Source organism: Acartia tonsa, chromosome 2 (genome assembly GCF_053477335.1).
Source record: "Acartia tonsa isolate MP-2025a chromosome 2, ASM5347733v1, whole genome shotgun sequence".
Classification (NCBI taxonomy): domain Eukaryota; kingdom Metazoa; phylum Arthropoda; class Copepoda; order Calanoida; family Acartiidae; genus Acartia; species Acartia tonsa.
Window position 1 is genome coordinate 11736317 of NC_137261.1, and position 21179 is coordinate 11757495.

Consider the following 21179-nt stretch of genomic DNA (forward strand, 5'->3'; position numbering starts at 1 on the left):
AAACATTAATTGGAAATTCTAGTAATTCAAAAGTTTTGGATGTATAATTAGACAAAAAACAAACATGTTTGTGTTTTCCAACATCCTTGTTGTCATTTTGTAACTGGATTTATAATAAATTGGATCTTACATCATGTTCTCTATCTAATAAGGTAACTTGAAGAGGGCTAAAATAACGTGTCCCCCATTATTCCCCTTTACCCCATTCATTCTCCTCCTACTGGATAAATGAACTGACCAATAAATGACAAGTGAAATGGCAACCTAAATTGAAGACAATTCTTCCAATGTCATAATATCCACTAATATTCCACATCCATTGTCTTCAAATTTATTATACCCGCTTAAGAAGCGGCTAGAGATCCCTAATTTCTTAATGGTATAAAGTGAATAAACTACATACACGGAAAACCATTTAATAAAATTTGCAAAAGCATAATGAGTAGCAAAAACCAGGTCTCAAGTTTTCTTTATTTTTATATTATTGTTATCACAAACATAATTATAATATTAAACACATAACTAATGATTAAAAACTAATATGAATCAATCTTGTTTCGATTTCTAATATCGTATTATTAAGAAATAATAAAAAAAATACATTTAAGTAATAAAATAATATTTCATAAGAATCAAAATCTTTATAATACAAAATTAAATATAGGTTCTCTTTGATAAATAAATTAGGAACTGAACGAGTTCATGTTTAATGTAACGTTGACTAAAAATAGCATTTGACGAATAAACAGTATCTTTTATTAAATACTAATAATACAAAGTAGAATGATGTCTGTCTGTCCGTCCATCCCTTAAGATCTTGGTAACCACTGAACCGATCGGGTCCTACTCTTTAGGGTATATACCTATTGGTAGTCCCTAGAGGCTACAGGCGAAGCCGCTGGTACTTGTAAAAAGTAACAAGATGTTTATCTGTATAGTGTGTGTCTTTAGCTTCAGTGTTTAGTGTTTTTATCTTGCTAACTGTCTTTATTATTTTTTTGGGTGGGGGAGTGGGGGTACCATCACCTGCTCAAGAGAAATCACTCCCACCACATCCCCCCACCCCCCCCACAAAAAATATAAATATACATATATTACAGGTTGGCTTTGATTGATATCCGTAGAATTAAGACTGGCTGTCAGCCATGCTGAAAAATTATGTATAGAATTGTATTTCATAAAATTTCCACGAAGACTAAAATAAAAGTAGTAATATTATTACCTGATTGTTAGCACGGGACTTCAGCCCCTCTGGTCTAACAAAACTGTTTTATACTGATAGTTTTTTTTATTTAATATCCGCGGAAAACTTTCTATAATACGATTCGATATATAACTATTATAAATTCAATAAATTTATGCTTTTTATTTTAGATGAGTTTTGCAGAAACTGTAGGGCCAAACACAAAAACCTTCAACAAGGAGCTATTGAAAGCAAAGTGGCGGGGGAAGTTGGTTTTGAAGAGCCATTTAGGCAGCTAGAGGCATTGACTCAGGTTACACTTATTATTATTGGTTATTATTTTAGGCTTTGGTTTGGAAAAAAAATATACTTAATAGTCCAAATATATTTCTATTTAAAGATTTAAGCATACCTACAAACATGAGTTATAGTATATTACTTAGGGAGATATTAATACTACAATCTGTAATTTAAAAATATTTTTTGAAATCTAATTATAAATGGTATACACTTACTTAAATCCGTCGGTCATATATTATTCTATTATATTTTATTCTCCTTTATTTATATCTCCCTCTCTTACAGCCACTAAACTTGTACTCTAAAATTCACTTTGTCCGTTTGTCCCTCATTGTTTTTTTGCTTTGCTTACAACTTAAACTTAATTGTTTAAGGAGAGAGACAGAGTGAGCAAACTGTTTGTAGACTTCCATGTTGATATAGACTCAGATATATCTGATGGAGAGTTGGATAATGATGCTAACGAGGAGGAGGGAGAACAATATACTGTGCCTACACTTGAGGATACTGTCAGACAACTCATTGAACAAACTAAGGTGAATATTAGTCTTATGCGTGTTTTGTTGCATATATTTACCTTCCATGATTTGGTTATAAGGTATAAATCAACTTTTAAAAATACAACAAAAACTTTAAAATTATTTTCATTTGCAAATTAATATGGATTTCTTTTCCAATAAGAACACAAAAACGGCTTGATTACTATGTTAACAACATTCATGTTAACTTTGTATTGGAACATTCTAGGTTTTAGGCTATTTTCAGAATAGTATAATATTGTGAAAATGCCCAGTTATCTTCAGTTATATAAAAACTAAAAAAATGATGATAAATTTTATTTATTATTTTGTGGCACATCCTTATAAATCTTGGTAAAACATTGGTCAACCACCCACATTCTACATTTGTTTTGAAAGAATTGCTATTATCCATCTCACATCTATTAACTATCTAGTGATACATTTATCTATCTATTTATACAGAAAGCTGCCATTTCTAAGACTAGCAAGTACAATTACTGTGTTTTTGATAAAAAATTTTGTCAATGTAATTATTGGCTTTTGCTACTCACTGGCACAACTTCACCTTTGCCACTTTCATAAACACAGTTTCATTGTCATTTTTACACCCATGAAATTCAATTAAGTTTTTTAATTTATAGTTTATATTTGTACTAGATACTTCGCCCCTTTTATTAGGAACATGGCATTAAAATAGCCTTAACTCTTGTCAAGACTTTTATTAAGCTTCCCATTCTGACCAGCAATTTCTGAGACTTTACAACCCTTACTACATTTATCCTTAAGAAATTAAATTATCCATTTTTCTATCATGGATATATAAGAAGAGCCTACCAAATATTTATTTAATCCCCTGTAATAATAGGCCATCAAAATGTGTTAGCTGTACTTTAAAAGTTGTGTACTACAAATGTGCCATGAGAAGAGATATAGATATAAATTAAAAGACCAATTTACAATTAATATAAATTAGAAAATATTTATTCATATTAAATTATAATTATATCTTTAAATAAATCAAAAAATCCGAAACTTATTGATATCTGCTGGATTAGATCCGGTTTCAGCCATGAAAACTCATGTAAAACAGCGTATTACAGACAATTTTCTACGAACATTAAAATAAAAGTAATAAATTTAAGATCGGTTTTGTTAGTCCGGGCCTTCGGACTCTCAGGGCTAACTAAACTGGTTTAAATCTTTTAGTTTTTAATTTCAATATCTGCGGAAAGCTGTTTATAATACGATGCGATAAATAACTATTATAGATTTTATTATTTAATTTTAAGATATAATTTCTTGAAGCTGAATAAAGTACAAATATATGATATTTATATGATTTCTTGTTCTAAAGAAATCTAACAAGGGTAAAAACTTACAAAAATAAAGACGATTATTTAAAATAGATCACAGTTTGTTAAAAATAATCAGTCATACATTGGCTTGCACCCATTCTACAAATATGATGTGAAGCTCCCCTACAATTGATAACCCAATCGGTTCAGCAGTCATTAAGCTTAAGACAACAACGTTCTACTTTATATAATACAATAAAATATGGTTTGTATTAACCATTAACGGTAAAGCATAGAAATTACAGGCTGACAAACAGAAAGTTAAAGCAACTCTCTGCTTCTAAATAATATTTAATTCTATTTAAGAAAACTCGGAATGCTCTGCAGAAGTCTAAGGAGGATTGTCTGCGGATGGCGGAGGGTGTTGGCCGGCAGCTGGCTGAGAGAGACAGAGAACACGCGGATAGGGTCAAGTCTCTGGAGATCATGATGAAAGAGAAGGTAACAAATTAGCGTATAATAATAATCAAAATAATTAGAAAAAAATCACGAAACCTATACGTATTTTTCAGCTGTCATTGGGGAGCAACACATAGTAAAATTGACGACCTCTCCATTTGCCCCCATAAATATTATTTTAGATTTATATTGCTTGTTGGTTATAACTTATTTCTGGTAACAAATTCTTTTTTAAATTGATAATTTTGTAATACATGAATAATAGATTTATTATTACAAGGATCTTACACCAGATTTTCATGTTCTTTTTAAAAAAAGTAAAACTCTGCGGGCTAAAATAACGATTACTCCCTTCCACCCATTTTAACCCACCTACCTACTGGATGAACGAACAGACCAATAAATGAGTTCCATGTTAGCCACCTAATTTTCACCTGTCATATTATCTATAATAATTATCTCTAATAAAGTTTCTAGGAAATTAATATAGTTTTTAATATTTTATGAATAATAAGAATTTCTAAATTAAAATATTGAAATCATATCATCACATTTCTGCATTTCTGCATTTTGCTCAACATTAAATTTTTATTAAAATTTTAAAATATATAGAAAATCTTAGAATTTTGTTATTAGTTTTTTTTATAAGCAAAGCTACTTTATAAGTTAATGTCATACTTCGATATTCTGCTACGCAGATTTTAAAAGTTAATTACGCTTTAATGGAAATGGAAATTACATTGAAATTTAAATCAAGATTGTCCCTAAAGTTAATCGAACGAATTTTATCATCTGCTGGCTTAATAACTTGTCTTTATGGATTTGTATGAAACATGATCGGCTAATGTACAAACTTACTAAACTTTTATTTCAGTATTTTTATTTATAGAAGGGATATTTTTAATTATCATATTTCAGGGGGTTAATCAATTTGTCTTCTATTGTCTTATCTGTGGACCTCTTAACCCTGGACCACCGTGTTAGATATACGCATCTATGTCAGGGTTTATTCTTGTTTTGTTTTGAATCTGCGCAACTTGTATGAAAAAAAGTTAATTTAATCAATCCTGAGCAAAGATAGAAATAATAATGTGCAAACATTACAACAGATAAATATTTACTTGCTACTTGTATAGTTTTCAGACAAGGATCTTTCTCAAAGTTGGGAAAATGGATTTATTATTACTTAGATCTAACACCAGATTATCATGTACTCTAATAAAGTTTAACTTGTAGGTGGCTATAATATTGATCCACTCCATTTACCCCATCCCCTCCCCACCTACTGGATGAACAAACAGATGAATAAATGACAGGGGAAATAGCATCCTCAATAATATCAACTCGTATTCTGCATCCATTATACCATGCTCACAGCATTACCAAAATAAATATAAAAGGGAATAGTAGCGTTCGCAATATTGCAATTGTGAGCAAGATTCCAGTTAAAAGAGCTTTTTAAGTCAAACTGTTCTTAATGTTGACCAAATACATAATGTAATTAAACGCATATTGAAAACAGCTAACAAGCGAATTTGACTGGAATCTTACCCACAACTTTATGCAATATTGCGAAAGGTACTATTCCCTTTCTACAACTTGTTACAAGTAGTTTCTGCAGGAAACGCTGTAAACTATCACAAACATTTGCTGTTTAATAACGAATACCAGAAACATATTGGACATAAGGTGCCAAAGTGCATCCGAATAAGCCACTAATTTATCAGAAATAAATATATTTGTAAATCAGTAGAAAATTGAAGGGTCACGTAGATAATTTTGTAATTACACTAATCAACCGTAGATGATAACAATTAGAATAAAAAGCTAAGACCCAATTTTCCGCTTATTCCCCAAAAGTGTCGTTTAAGCAATAAACCATCCAAAATAATTAGAAACCTTTCCAACACCTTTTATAAGCTACCCTGTAAAGGAGAACCATAGCAGTTCATCGGTTAGCGAGATCCTTCGGTGCAAACAAACAGACAAACATCGAGTTACTTTATTATAAGGATAAACTAAACTCTATATTTTTGCTATTTACTTATCCCCGTGTTCCTGAATAAATTCAGCCTTTTTTTCTAAATTGTTTATTAAAATAACAAACAGAACAAAAAAAAGAATCAAACTTATGCCAAGGACAAAAGATACAAATATGTTGAAGCTAGAGAAATAGATATAGGATGTACGTGGATTAATTGAGAGGGGAAAAATTGTCGTCAATTTAGTAGCTAATATGGACTTCATATATTGGTCAGTTTGTTCATCCAGTAGTCACATAGCGATTCTAGAGCAAGAAACTTTAACTTTCAGCAATCAACAAACGAAAACTTCAGTCCTATGTAATTTTGGGTCCAGAATCATAATCTGTTAAAACTAAAATCCTATGTCTTCCTATTTGCAATAAAATCGCATTAAAATTGCTACAAATATTTGCGATACCTTATTTTCATCTTATAAGAAACAATAATCCATTTTGCTAAAACAAAAATTAAAGTTAACCATTTATTAAATACTTTCATATCTTTATATTTGCAAAAAAAGTTATTTTTTTTGCAGAATAATGCCATTTTTGTCAGCGATATAAAAAGTCTCCTTAAAAACAGATTGTTAGAAAAAAAAGTAAATGTAAGTATTATAATATGTTTTTCTGAAGTCATTTAATAAATTTATACAGTAAAAACCAGAATTGTGCAACTTATTTCAATGAAAAGCCAAAAAACGTAATTTGCAAAAAAATTGCAACCCCTAAATCACCTAGAAAAATAAACTTTTAACCAAACTAAAGTAATATGTTTTAAAAAACATTAAAAAATATTAATCTTTTATAAAATAAAGTTTGTTTGAAAAGTTATAATCAAATAGAACAGGGCAAAATTATTTTTTCAAAATGTAAACAAACACTTAACTTTGAATATTTCTATACTTTTTCTAAAACTTAAAAATCAAATCGTACTTAAAATCAATGTTTTGTTTGTTAAATCTTCTTGTGGCGAGATTTTTAAATGTTATTTTTTCATATGTATTGAATAATCATAAAAAAAGAAAAAAAATTGCATTAAGCCGATTCAAATATATTAAATATTTCCTTATTAAGGCAGCAAAATAAAAAAAGGTGTTAAATAAAAATTATTTATATTTATTTTCTAAGCTGTATAACTTTTTAAAAAATTTTAAAACATGATTTTTGCAAAAATAGATATTTTTTCATTAAAAGGAAATATTGTTTATCAAATCAGCTGTTATCAAAGAATATATCGTTTTCTTATGTTGGGCTACGAATAGTAATTTCAAGGGATCGACAGCCGCGCACAAGCCTAAAATTCCGCAGGTGTGCAAAATAAGATTTTAATAAGGAAATTTGTCTGTTAAGAAACAAGTTTAGATTTCCAGCTTAATTTTAAAGATATAATATGACGATTTAACTGAGGCTTACCCGCGGCTGTTGAACCCTGTTAATTTAAATTAAAAACTATATATCTTTAACAGTCTTTAACCCTCAAAAGTAGGACCCCTTTCCGCATCTTAACCAGTTGTACTTAGCAGCTCCGCCGCAGATGGTGGTTGGCGGGAAAACTTTTTCATGAAATCTTTTTCATGAAGCTTTAGTTTAAAATTTTTAGTTTCCAGCCTAAAATATAAGAAGTAGGATGTCCTCCTTATTGTCGGATATAATATCACATACAAATTCGTTGTTATAAAAGTTAAAAAATTACATGTTTAAAATGGACGTCCGGACATTCTTGTATTAATTATAGAGTTTCTACGCTTTCTAAATTGTATCTAACTACAAAAGGAATCACCATACAAAGTTTCAAATTGATGGGAAAACTATAACATGCCATAATTAACAAAAAAGCTATCCATTCCAGACAGACGGACGGACTGACCCTAATTATAGAAACGCACACTTTTCATAATTAGAAAAGCTTTGCTTTTAAATATATAAAATCACATTTTAATTCAATAAGTTACGACCTTTCAATTAGTGTTAATTATAAAAAGTTTAACATTTAACTTATGTAATTCAAATTATGCTATGGCTACTGCATCTGGGCCCTGTTTTTTCATTTGCAAATTGAATACATGTTTGCGGGAGATAATTTAAATTTCGTCTTGGTTACCGCAAAATAATGCGGCACTGCTATGACTGTAATAAAAAAAACTCCAATGCTAATTGCCTAATAACACGTTTTTTATAATATTATTTCTTCTATAATATATCAAATACAAACGCTATTGCATTAAAAATCTGTTATAAATTACAACAAATTAATATTATTATTTTTTACCACTGGGAGTTATTTATATGAACATTTATATTATGTTGTGAACATTTTAGCAGACAATTATTTATTTTAAATTTATAAAGGTAAAATTTTCAGGGATATAAAAAAAAAGTTTAGATTTTTTTTCATTTTAAAAGATAATTTAATTAATTATCAATAATCGTATTTCAATATAATATATTTTTGATAGGCAATATATTAGTCCTAAAAATTGAAAGTCGTCGTACTGATTTTAATGATAAGGTTTTTAATTTTAAAAAAAAAACTTAAATATCTCTGAAGAAGGGGAAAGAAGGATTTAACTGTAAATGAAAACATGAAATATAGGACTTAATTTTATCGCCACACTTTGCGGATTCTTGCGGAAAGGTGTGGATAGTATAATTCGCCTCTGACTCTATGTGTAGTAGGAAAGGGGATGTTGTAATGGGGGTGTATCGTTATTTTAGCCAGCTGCGAGCACCACTTCATCAAAGTACGTGAAAATCTTGTGCAACATCCAAGTAACAATGTATCGATTGCTAGGAACAGATACCCAGCAGTCTGAGAATGTAAGCAATTTTAAAAAGTACAAAACTATCATTATTTTAAAGATTTATTGATTTCTTTTTTTATTTAGGAGAAACAGCTTCTAAATGCTTCCAATTTACTAAGGTACGTTTTTAAACGAAGCTTTTCTATAATTATGGTTCGTCTGTCCGTAACGGTTACTTCTTTTCGTTAGTGTAGACATTTTAGAATTGTCCTATCGATCTCAAACTTTGTATGATGATTTCTATAACAGTTAGGTAATATCCAAGAAGGTCGTCTACGAGAAAATCCGTATAATGTTATAAGCGAAGAATCGCTATAATCAACTCCTGAAATCTAAGTATGTCCTAATCAGTATCCTGTATTTAAGCAGGTTTTCAACAAATGTTCTTGCAATTTTGTTGAACCCAGTATTAGTGTCGGACTGATTATGACGTAACAAAAAAAATTAGCCAATGAGAGGCCACTATGAATTTTACTATTGGTCAATAATGTCCTCTCATTGGCTATTTTTTTTGTTACGTCATAATCAGTCCGACACTAATACTGGGTTCAATTTTGTTTAGACACATACATTTATATTCTCTTTCCGCTTCAAAGATTCGCTTTTATGCCATTCTTGTTTTAATAGATAGCTAGGGCACTTTATTTTATTTATTCATTTAATAATAAGATATATTTGTTAAAAATTGATTACTTCAAAATATATTATGTTTGTCTTGTTCTAACATAATCAAATAAATTTTCTTTAAATATATATAGAACGTGCGTTTTAGTACTTTTTAGTTAGATATATTGATTTTTTTTCATTTATAAATGTATTTGCGTGTATATTTTTCATAGAAAATTGATTTTAAAGAAAATCAACGTTGCTATGACTCCATATTTTTTTTCATATCTTGTAGACATAGAAACAAAAAATGAAAAGAGTAATAGGAGTAAAGTACTTAAAGTACTAATCATATGTAAAGATTTTAAAGTCTCTTATTTAGTTTGATAATATATAGTTTATTAGAGGCTAAGCCCCCTAGAAGCCTGAAGGGGCAATTGGGGTTAAGGGTTGGGAGTCGACCTCCGCTCATTTTCAATTGAAACTTCTTTTAAATATTGTTTTTTATTTGGGGGGGGGGGGTAATTTTTTAGGGCAGTTTTTTTCGGGAGGTTGTTAAACCTTCTCTGGACCTGCATTTGTTTATTTTTTAGGGATACCTTAATAATGTGTTTGGTTGGTTTAAGGTTTTTTTCGGACCTAACCTGCCCACGTCTACAGGCTAGAGGCGAAGTAACTAGTTTATACAATATACATGTCTTTTTGGAATATCTTTAAACTGTTATTACTGTGTGATGCAATCGTCCTTGTTATTACAGACAACAGCTGTCAGATGCTAAGAGAGAGATACAGATGCTGGAAAGAAAACAAAGCAGCCACCAGCAGATTATGGCCAGGAAAAACAGCGAAGCAGCCGCGGCTGTTCAGCAGCAGTATACTAGGCGCAGATACTTGACAAAGATGAACAACTTGCTTCTTGCTAAATATAATAAAATTTTATTTTTCGTATGGTGGACTGCGAATTACCAGGGATAAGACAAAATCCGATAATTATGTATATTTCCATTGAGGATACACAAAATTACCCCTTATGTAGATTACAATTAGTGGCTTAAATGTTTGGACACTCAACTTAATTAACTAACCAATAAAATTAAGTAAAAGTCCTTAAAATCATTGAGCTAACAAATAAGAAAACTTTATTATAAGACTTTGAGGATTAGTAAAATAAACAGCTTGAAGAATTACACTATTACTCAGATTTTTGGCTTTTTTCGGTTTAAACAGCATCGTAAATTAATAGTGCAAACTAGGGCCACTCCCCTACTATGCCAGGCACGTGACAGCATGCAAATAAATAGGTTCAAATTATATGATAAAAGGATTACAGAGTTAACTTATGAATTTAGGCAACCTCTAATATGACAACAGCATTAAGTTTTAAAATTGTTCAAGTATCTTTCCCGAAAGAAAAACAAGCGAGGACCATATGGCCGCGGTGTCAGCGGCTGCAGCTGCTACTGCAGCTGCCCAGAAGAAACTAGCCAACGGAACAACAGGTAAACCATTATTATCATTGTTATTAATCCTGTTCTTACTTTTTTTCCCACCAATTCTAACAAGAAAAAAAATGAAACGATCCCTCCCTATTTGTATGGCCTTGGGACATCCAAAACACTGGTCTCGAAAAAACTTTTTGTCAGTGTCTTAATTAAGAACTTTTTTAAAAGTTTGGCATACCTTGGCCGATTTTCATCGGCTTTTCTATATTTTCGGTTAAGATCTTAAGAAAATGACAATAAATATCAGTTTTAAATCCAATAACCGTTTCATTTTTAGAAAACTTAGAGCAAGAAGTAGAGAGTTTAAGATTGGTCTTGGAAATGAGAAGACATGAGGTAAGCAGCTTATACAAACAACGGAATTAATTTGATAAAAAATCACGAAACCTATACGTGCTTTTCAACTGTAGTTGGGGGGCAATACTTATTGTAACGGATGACCTTTTTATCTGCCCCCCAATCATTGTTTTAGATTTATTTCGCTTGTTGGATATACCTTATTCCTGTGAAGTAAGTAGTCTTAATGTGAGACAAAGGATATCTCTATACTTTTATTTAATGCAAGCTGAAATTGTCAGATCTTCGCATGATGATTTCTGTAACAGTAAGGTACAATTATGAAAGCGATGCAACTATAAGATTAGTACCAAGAAGTCTGTATGTCAATTATATACATAATTATTTATATCTTTAAATATATTTTCTATTACTAATTTACTACTATTCTATTCAGTTTTGGTCCTATTGATACTGATACCTAGATAAGGCATTTTGAAAGGGACCCAACAATTTCCCTTTTTAAAATCTAGAAAATAACAATCGCTATTTTAAATTTTCCGCAAAATCACACCCTTAAAAATAAGATATTTTTTTTATAAAAATATACAAATTCATTGAACCACCCACTTTAAACAAGAACAAATTTCTTCATGATTTTATTTGTGGCAAAACATTTTTAAAAGTTCACAATTATTTTTGAATGTGATATACAATATGAAGGAAAACAATATTGAATAAATGAATAAATAACGTTCGTGTATACATTGACAGGGGAAAAATTGTCGCCAATTCAGGTTTCTAATATGAAACACATTTATTGGTTAGTTCGTGAAACTAGTAGGAGCGGTGGGTATGGGTAAAAGGGGTGGATAATGGGTGTCTTTATTTTAGCCAGCTATTATTTTCACTTTATAAGAGTATATGAAAGTCTGGTCCTGGTGCAACAAAATAAATAGATTATACATATATTAATTATTGCATAATATTTTCCGCCGACAGTATTTAAAAAATTTTTAAAATAAAATATGATTTTGATAATTTTTTGGGGGGTGGGACTAAGTTTTTGGAAAATACATTTCTTGCATCTTCAAAAAAAAAGCTAAATTTCTAAGTTTCAATTTTAAAATCCAACATACATATAAAAATGTGTAACAGCTGTTCTATAAAAATAGATTGCATTACATTTATTATGCCAATCTATTCATAAAGACGCACCTAAAATAGAAAATTCTGTATTATACTTTCCTGATATATACTCTAAATAAAATTGATTCATAGAAAGATATCAATCCTATTATATAAAGTAGCTAGCAAGTATTTTTGTCTGTAGCGAAGGATTTTGCTAACCGCTTAACCGATATGGTTCTCATTTACAATGAAGATTCTTATATGTATTGATATGGGTTTAGACTATTTAAATTATTAATATGTCTGGGTATAGTTTTAGGCTATTTTTCTGCCCTTCCATGTATCTTCGAGAGAAAAAAATTCCTAGATGCTAGGAACGCAGCCACTTGTTGTATATAAAGTAATAAAATGGTAACTGTTTTTGTGTCTTGTCCTTTCAAAACTCGTTAACGGCTAAACTGTTTAACAATTTTCAGGGAAGTTTGGAGTATTGGTTTAGAACGGATTTAGGCTTTTTAGATATTGGAAATTTGGAATCGATACCCCTGAACCCCCCACCCCCTCAGGAAGTAACTCCAAAGCCAGGGAAGAGATTAGAGTAAACCTGGAATCCACGCACCGCAGTATAAATATATATATAATAAAAACATTATTTGCCAGCTGTCCCTAAGATATTGATGAGCACAAAAATGATTACAATAAAATGTTTGCTTCCATAGAAGTTGCAGATATATGAGTAAAGATTTTCTAGTACAATTTATAAATAATAAGTTTAAACAAACTTAGGATTATTTATGGGCTGAAAGGAAAGTGTAGGCGTCCTAAACTAGTGTCAAAAAAGAAAAAAGAATCATGGCGTATTATGCAAAAAAGTGCACAAAAAAAATAATAAATTATTGAGTAATAATATCAAGATTTTAAAAATAACAACAAGTTTAATGAGAAAATGAAAATTGATTTTGATGGCTGCAAAAAGGAAAAATTAGAAAGAAAAAATATAAGCAATATATTTTACATCTGTTTTTCTTCTTTTTTTGCATAAGTAGAAAATGTAAACGTTTACAAACTATTCACTGTCTCTTAAACATTATTTACATTCTTTTCATTCAAAAAATGTAGAATTAAGACTCCAAAAATATGTATACTTAGTTAGTTTGCAGTTTTTAAAAATTCAATTATGCCCTATCATCATAACATGCTTAGTTTTCAAAAGATAAAAAATATTAATTTAAAAAAGGTTTTTTTGAAACATTAGGTCTAGCAGGTTTTGAAATCATGCATAAAATGATTCATATCAACTATTCAAAAAAATGCATGTACTCTTATTTTCTCTTCAAATAAAAAATTTTAGTGTCATTTTATTTAAAAAGTAAGAAGTCAAAGTTAATAACAATTTAAGTTTATCCAGTTACAAAATACAGAAATTGTAAAATTGGGAAGAACATGTTTATAATCTACACGTGTGCGATACTTATTTTTTTTTTTTTTAGGTTGAACAGTTGAGAGCCGCAAACAACACTCTCCTCCTTGAAATGGAAAGATGTAGAGGTAAGGATTTTTTACAGTAATCCGTCTTTTCACGGAAAAAAAGATTGAGTAATAACTAAGCAGTGGTATAACAACGAGGATGACACCATCCATAAGTTGCGAAGCACAAAAATTATAAATAAACAAACGCCCAATGTGAATTATATAGCCTGAATAGAAGGCAAAAGAACTTAATTAAAACTATATTTCCCCAAGGACTGACGGACCAAGTAAGTTGTATACTGGATGGTGAAAAGATAGGAATATTAAAGGAAATAAGGAATTATTAGATATATTAATAGTAAAAAAGGTTGTGAACCAAATTTGTAATCTATTATACAAAGTAGAACGTTGTCTGCTGTCTGTATGTCTGTTTGTCCGATTGTTTGTACCGAAAGATCTCGCTAACCGCTGAACCGATCGGGTTCTCCTTAACAGGGTAGCTTCTCATAGGTCCCGGGAAGGTTTATAACTATTTTGGTGCAGGATACCACCAACATCCCAAGAGAAATCACCCCTAGAAAAAAATTACCCACTCCCCCCAAAAAATTGTATACTGAAATAAAAAAAATGGGGCGAGGGGGTTACCCCCCTATCCCCCCCCCCCCATACCAAAAAAATTATCTTTTTTTATCTAGATTTTAAAAAAGGGTTTTTGGATTCAACTCCACCCTCCTAGAGGCCTCTATGGGCGAAGCCGCTAGTATGTATTTAAAGAAATGTACTTTATGCTATTTTGGTACTCTGGTAATATAATAAACTTTTTAAGGAATTGAAGGATCAATAAGTTAGTTGTAAATAGTTTTCATTTAGGTCCGGCTTTTGAAAATCAAATAAATCCTATATATTGAAACAATATGAGTACTTCTAACTTGTTAAATGAAAAGCCTAAATGGAATTTAGATAGTTTACTTAACCAATTAATATATGCTTTGTCTCTGAAGATCCTTGTTTTTATATTTTCCAGGTCCAAAACATCACAGAAGAACAAATTTTATCTTCAAACAAACTTTTAGTTCAAACAAAGTTAAACTAAAATTTTTCTGTTTTTAAAGATTTTTTAAAAGCATGCAAAGTATTTCTATAAATATGATATTTCTACATTACTTACTAGCATCTACGCCTTTAGGGGCACGTGTTGAATTCAACAACCCATTAGAATATTTTAGATTTAGAAAGAAAATTAATTTTTGGGGGAGGGGGATTTTTTCTATATTGGTTCAGTGGTTAACGAGATCCTTTAATCACACAGACACACTAAGAACATAAAAAAATACTCAGTGTCCTTTGGTAAAAGTGTTTTTTATGTTAATTCCTTTAGAATATGAACTTTAAATAAATTACATATTAAGAATTAATTTTCAATGAAAAATGAAAGGCAACTTCAAATTATTTACGATATACTTTTCAAGGTCGTATTAAAAATATTTTCCTGTACAAAATGCTTTAAAGTTGCATTATTATAGTTAAGTACACCAAGAGAGTGCAACAAAAATGTTCATACAAAATTTGTATGTTATTACATGGATGCTGGCTAAAATAAAATCACCATCATCTAACCCCTCTACCCCATCCCCTTCCCCTTCCTCCCTACTGCATTAACAAAATGACCAATAAATGGGGTCCATATTAACAAGCTAAATTAACGAAAAATTTTCCCTGTCATATAACCACCTATATCCTATATCCATTTTCAAAAGTATTACCTCACATTTATATTTTTAAACTTTAGAACTTTAGTTAGATTAAAAAGTTCTAAAACCTAAAATAATGAATAGCTAAAGTATGTATAGCTAAGGGATGTACTACCAGAATGCAAAAAAATAAGATAATTACAAAAGATTGTAAGTAAAAAAAAACATTAAGAAAGATTTTAAAAAAAATATGTCATCTAAAAGTTAGGTTTTATAGATCAACTACAAATTGTTGCCTGAACTATTTGGTGGTTTGTATCCACATACTGGATTTGAATACATGCATATCTTATCCTTACTATAATGAGATAACTTTATATATAACAAATATTATGCATTACTGCCCTAAATTTAAACATAATTATAGTTGCTACATAAGTTATTTTTAAAAAGATTTTATTTGATCATTGGATGTAAACGGATACATTAATTCTTTGAAGATCAATAAAATTGAATTATGTATATTTTAATAAATTACTTTTTAAACAATATTGATTTGATTTTCCACTAAAAACAAAAATCGGTAATAGTCCCTTTCATGGCAACGCCCGATAAGGGGCGATTCGTCGTGTTTTTAAAAGGGCTTTTTATAGGTTATTTTAGGTTAGGTTATAATGGGTTAGGTGATTGCCCCACAGGGTTAGACAATTGCACCGCAGGGGCTAGAAATAGGAGAAAAGCTACTGTGAAAAATACGAAGAATCGCCCCTTAAGGTGCGTTGCCATTCGATTATATTTCTAATCCCATATTATTATTATTCAATGCTTTTTAAAAAGATTAAGAAATATATCTGTGATTACAAAAAAAAAAGGCGATTAAGATAAGAAAATGAGAGGGAACATTGGACTCTATAATTATACTAGAACTCAAACGCCAAAATGATATAAAAATCTCTTCCATTCATTAGCTTAAAAAATTCACGTAATTTAATTCCTGATTGGTGGTCTCAAAATTAGTAACCAACAACTAATTTTAATCATTTTAAATCATTGGGACTTTACATCTATTTATCGTCCATTGTCTTATTTCTTATGTAAGAAACAGCGTTGCGGAGCCGTTTGATTTTGGTGCGGTTCCAGCTCCGGCTCCGGCTTCGCGGAGCCGTCTGTGATAATGGCGGCTCCGGCTCCGGTTCCAGCTCCGGATCCGACCTAAAATCAAGAAAAAACTCAACATACTTTTTTCCACGTCTATTTTTTACTTTTGAAGGTTTTAAAAGTTCAATTTTTGATAAAAATGGCATTTGCACATGACAAAACAGAGTTACCAAATTATAATTTTTGAAAAATCTCTTTATTTATCTAGTCCGGAGCCTGAGCCTTTTTTTAACGAAAATTACGACTCTGGCTCCACAACACTGGTAAGAAACATAGATTTCACAAATGGTATTCAAACTAGTTTCCTGATATTGATTGCATAATATGTGAATATTATGACAGGGGAAATACTGGTTACAATTTAGATTGCTAACATTGAACTGGCTTATTGGTCAGTTTGTTCATCCAGTAAGTTAAGATAGGATGAAGTAAAGGGGGCATATGAGGGGTATCGTTAATATAGCCTGCTAAAAGTTTCCCTTTATTTTAGAACATGAAAATCTAATGTAAGTTCCAAAAAATAATATATCAATTTTCATGATGCTAAATAAATTCAGAAACAAAATAAGTTGACAGATAGCTTTCCCAACTGTTTTGTTACCCCAATATAATGTAAACAATAAATGTATCAGTATAGATGCATAACCCAGACAACTACCTGTATCCAATGTTGGGGGACCTTTTACGTCTGTTAGCGTATTGCTTTCCGTTATTTTGTAGGCTGTGGTGTTTATATTACTGACGCTATTTGCTAATTTCAAAGACCCAATACAAAACTGTGAGAGGGTCCCAACTCTGAGGGCAGAGTTAAGCATAGCGTATTCCCCCTCAATTCTTTTACTTAAAATGTTTAATCCCCAACATAATGTAAACAAATCTAGTATGGTATGCAAAAATTCAATGGTATTGTACTGATTTTAACTCCTAAAAGTACCTATTTAACCGGTGCAAAATTCAGAGATAAATGGAAATTAAAAAGGGTTCAAATTATCATTATATTTTAAAACCAATGGCGAGCATAGGGTTTAATCATAGAATTGTTAAAGCTTCAGGAGATGAACAAAGGACTGAACAAATTTTATTTTAGGGGGTGTAGACACATCCATACACACCCCTTTGAAACAGCATGTTTAATATAGAGGCGTGAAGAATTGTATTGTGGGGCTACTAGTTAATATAACATAACTTTTCCTTACAAATAACCTTAAAACTACCCCTTCTTTCTCACAAGTGGGATTTCTATGCTTGACCACGCACTTTAAGCGAAACCGCCAAAATATCTTTATTTCGGTTTATTTACAAATGTTATAATTCCAAGAAAGGAAAATTTGGCAAAGATTTTGACTATAAGCTATATTGGAACTTATGTTTTTAACTTTTTCCTTAATAAGGCTTAGCAGTACAACATAGATAAATGCCAAGAAAAACAAAACATTTAGTACAAAATAGAGTTTCAATCACGAAACCTTTGCTGTAAACTCTTTAAAAAATAAATCAAGATTAATGGTATGATGATTATTGAAAAGGAATGCTTCAATATGCCTTATAAAAATCATCTAAATAATGGTTATAGTTTAAAAATTGCTTTATCGCATCGTATTATAGACAGCTTCTGTGGGTATTCAAAGGAAAAGCTATAAGATTAAAACCAATTTTGTTAACCACGAACAAAAAAACATACAGCTTTATTTCTGCCGGTTGTAAAAATGGCTGATCTAAGACCTCTATGTCATAATAAAGACTTTGAAAATGTTAGATGTGTGTTATAAATGTGATATGAGATATGCCTAGGCTTACAAATGGTCAAAACTTATATTTATCTTCTACCCAAAAACAAAGATGTTACCATTAAAATATTTACTTCACATTAATCTAGTTCATTGACAGGCAACAGCCTATATTTAAAAACTAGCACCTACTAGATCCCAAACAACTACTTGGCCCAAGTGGTGGAGACCCTTTTTGTCTGCTAGCAAATTGTTTTCTGTTCTTTCGCTGTGTTTATAGTTGCAATGCTATAAGCTGATTTCAACTACCCAATACAAAATCGGAACAGGGTCCCCGTCTTGTGGACAGAGTATTATAAACCTTATGCCCTCTCTATTATTTTATATTAATTCTACACGTAATGATGCTTATTTTTGTTTCAGGACTTGAGCTTCATATAGACGAACAACGTCAGCGTATCGAAGAAATGGATGCTGTCATCAAAAACAAAAATATTGAAATCAGGTTTATTAAAATCAACTAGTTTTAATTATTTCTATTATATAACTACAGAGTGTTTCAAGAGAAACGTTATTTTTAAATTTGATTATGCATAGAAAATAAAATAATTATATTATTGTAAAGAAGGCGTATCAACTTTTTCACTTTTTATTTAAGATAGCTAGCTGGTTCTTTTAGTAAGTAGTAGATGTAAAATTTTTGATAGAATTTAGATATGCAATCGGTTTAAAAAAAAAATAATTAAGTCGGTTTTAAGGTACTAAAACGCATCAAAATAAAAGAAGAAAATGGCCAGTATGAACAAAAATAGTAAGATCTTTAATTTGACACCTTACTTTTAAAATCATGTTGAGTAATTATTGAAGAAATAAATTTTTTTAACCTCAGTTTAATCAAAACTTTGAAGTAAAATATAATCTTCCACAGGCATAAAAAATATGGGTTCATATATAACTTTAGAATCAGAAAAATATTACGAATCCATTGTAAGCAAAATTGAAAAAAGTAAAAAAATAAAAATAATAAAAATGGCCTAACGTATTATTTTTTACAGGTAACACTTAATTGTAACTATTAAACTAGCCAATCACAAGTCTCAAAAATTGACTAATCGGGAAGCTTAACCTCAAAACCTCAACCAATAGAATTGACAAAAAAAAAGGATAATGTTCATAGAATATATACAATAGATACTACAATGAAAATAGTGATACTTACATAACATGTAAAGAACGAAAAATTATGAACAAATATGCTTCAATCTGTTTATAAACTTCAAAACAATGCAGTTAAAAATGCTTTATTGTTTCTTGTGTTTAAAAAATATCTGTTACATTGTATGTATATTTATTTAGGTTTATTTCAAGTTTCAAGTTTTCATCAAGTTGTTCAACCCTTTAAAGCCGAAAACTATGATTCTTAAAATAAACTTATATTTTTTATTATAGTTTTATAAAACTTTTTCAATTTAGCTTACAATGGATTCGTAATATTTTTCTGATTCTAAAGTTATATATGAACCCATATTTTTTATGCCTGTGGAAGATTATATTTTACTTCAAAGTTTTGATTAAACTGAGGTTAAAAAAAATGATTTTTTCAATAATTACTCAACATAATTTAAAAGTAAGGTGTCAAATTAAAGATCTTACTATTTTTGTTCATACTGGCCATTTTCTTCTTTTATTTTGTTGCGTTTTAGTACCTTAAAACCGACTTAATTATTTTTTTTTAAAACTTAAATTACTTAAAAAATAAGAGGTCTACAAAAAACCGATTGCATATCTGAATTCTATGAAAACTTTTACATCTACTACTTACTAAAAATACCGGCTAGCTATCTTAAATAAAAAGTGAAAAAGTTGATACACCTTCTTTGGAAAACTTGTTCTGGGGCAATTATGTTTCAAATATTTAAAATTATTTTTCAACAAATTATACCCTAAAAACCGGTTGTTTAAAGGCCTTATTTTTTAAGATTTATAGATTTAAAGGTCGGAGAAAAAATGCGCACATTTATGCTTGTATTAATAGCAGAAAAACGTCATGAATACCGTTAGAATCGTCACAAACTCTAGTTTAGTGTATAATTGAAACAACCTGTATAATTAGATATACTCAAACGTTACCCTCACCCTCCTCTCCCCTTCTACTGAATTAATGAACTACTGACCTATTTTCTCCTGACCCTGTCAATATATCCACGTATATCCTATATGCATTAATGTTCTAAAGAAGCTGTATCAACTTTTTTTTTATAGCTAGCCGGTTCTTTTAGTAAGTAGTAGATGTAAAATTTTTCATAGAAATCAGATATGCAATCGGTTTTTTTTGTAGACCTCTTATTTTTTAAGTAATTTAAGTTTTTAAAAAAAAATTAAGTCGATTTTAAGGTACTAAAATGCAACAAAAAAAAGAAAGAAAATGGCCATTATGAACAAAAATAGTAAGATCTTTAATTTGCCACCTTACTTTTTCAATTCTGTCAGGTAATTATTGAAAAAATCGATTTTTTTAAACCCACGAGAATAAAAACTTTGAACTTAATTTTATCATTTCACAGGTAAAAAAATATGGGTTAATATATACCTTTAGAATCAGAAAAATATTACGAATCCATTGTAAGCAAAATTGAAATAAAAAGTTTACAATATAGTATATAAACTACAATAAAAGGAATTATATGAAAATATCATATTTTATTATACAGGCAACGTCTTAATTCTTGAATTGAGTATAAAAATGGGAAGGGGGTAAAGAGGGTGTAAAAAAGGGAAGACGAAAGTGTTGCCTGAACAAAAAAAATAATTGGCCATTTGTTTATTTTTTATTTTTTTACTTTTTTTCAATTTTGCTTACGATGGATTCGTAATATTTTTCTGATTCTAAAGGTATATATTAACCCGTATTTTTTTACCTGTGAAATGATAAAATTAAGTTCAAAGTTTTTATTCTCGTGGGTTTAAAAAAATCTATTTTTTTAATAATTACCTGACAAAATTCAAAAAGTAAGGTGTCAAATTAAAGATCTTACT

At 29.9% G+C, this 21179-nt stretch overlaps 1 protein-coding gene across 1 annotated transcript in view; it reads left to right on the forward strand.

Moving 5' to 3' along the window:
- The window catches only part of LOC145304356 (uncharacterized), a 48265-nt gene that overhangs the window by 19811 nt on the left and 7275 nt on the right, over nt 1-21179 (forward strand). Inside the window, exons 5-13 of the mRNA XM_080146227.1 lie at nt 1375-1496; nt 1858-2019; nt 3666-3800; nt 8667-8701; nt 9947-10069; nt 10599-10687; nt 10968-11026; nt 13588-13645; nt 18567-18648. Coding sequence (XP_080002353.1) covers nt 1375-1496; nt 1858-2019; nt 3666-3800; nt 8667-8701; nt 9947-10069; nt 10599-10687; nt 10968-11026; nt 13588-13645; nt 18567-18648 — 865 coding nt within the window. The remainder of the gene's footprint in view (nt 1-1374; nt 1497-1857; nt 2020-3665; nt 3801-8666; nt 8702-9946; nt 10070-10598; nt 10688-10967; nt 11027-13587; nt 13646-18566; nt 18649-21179) is intronic.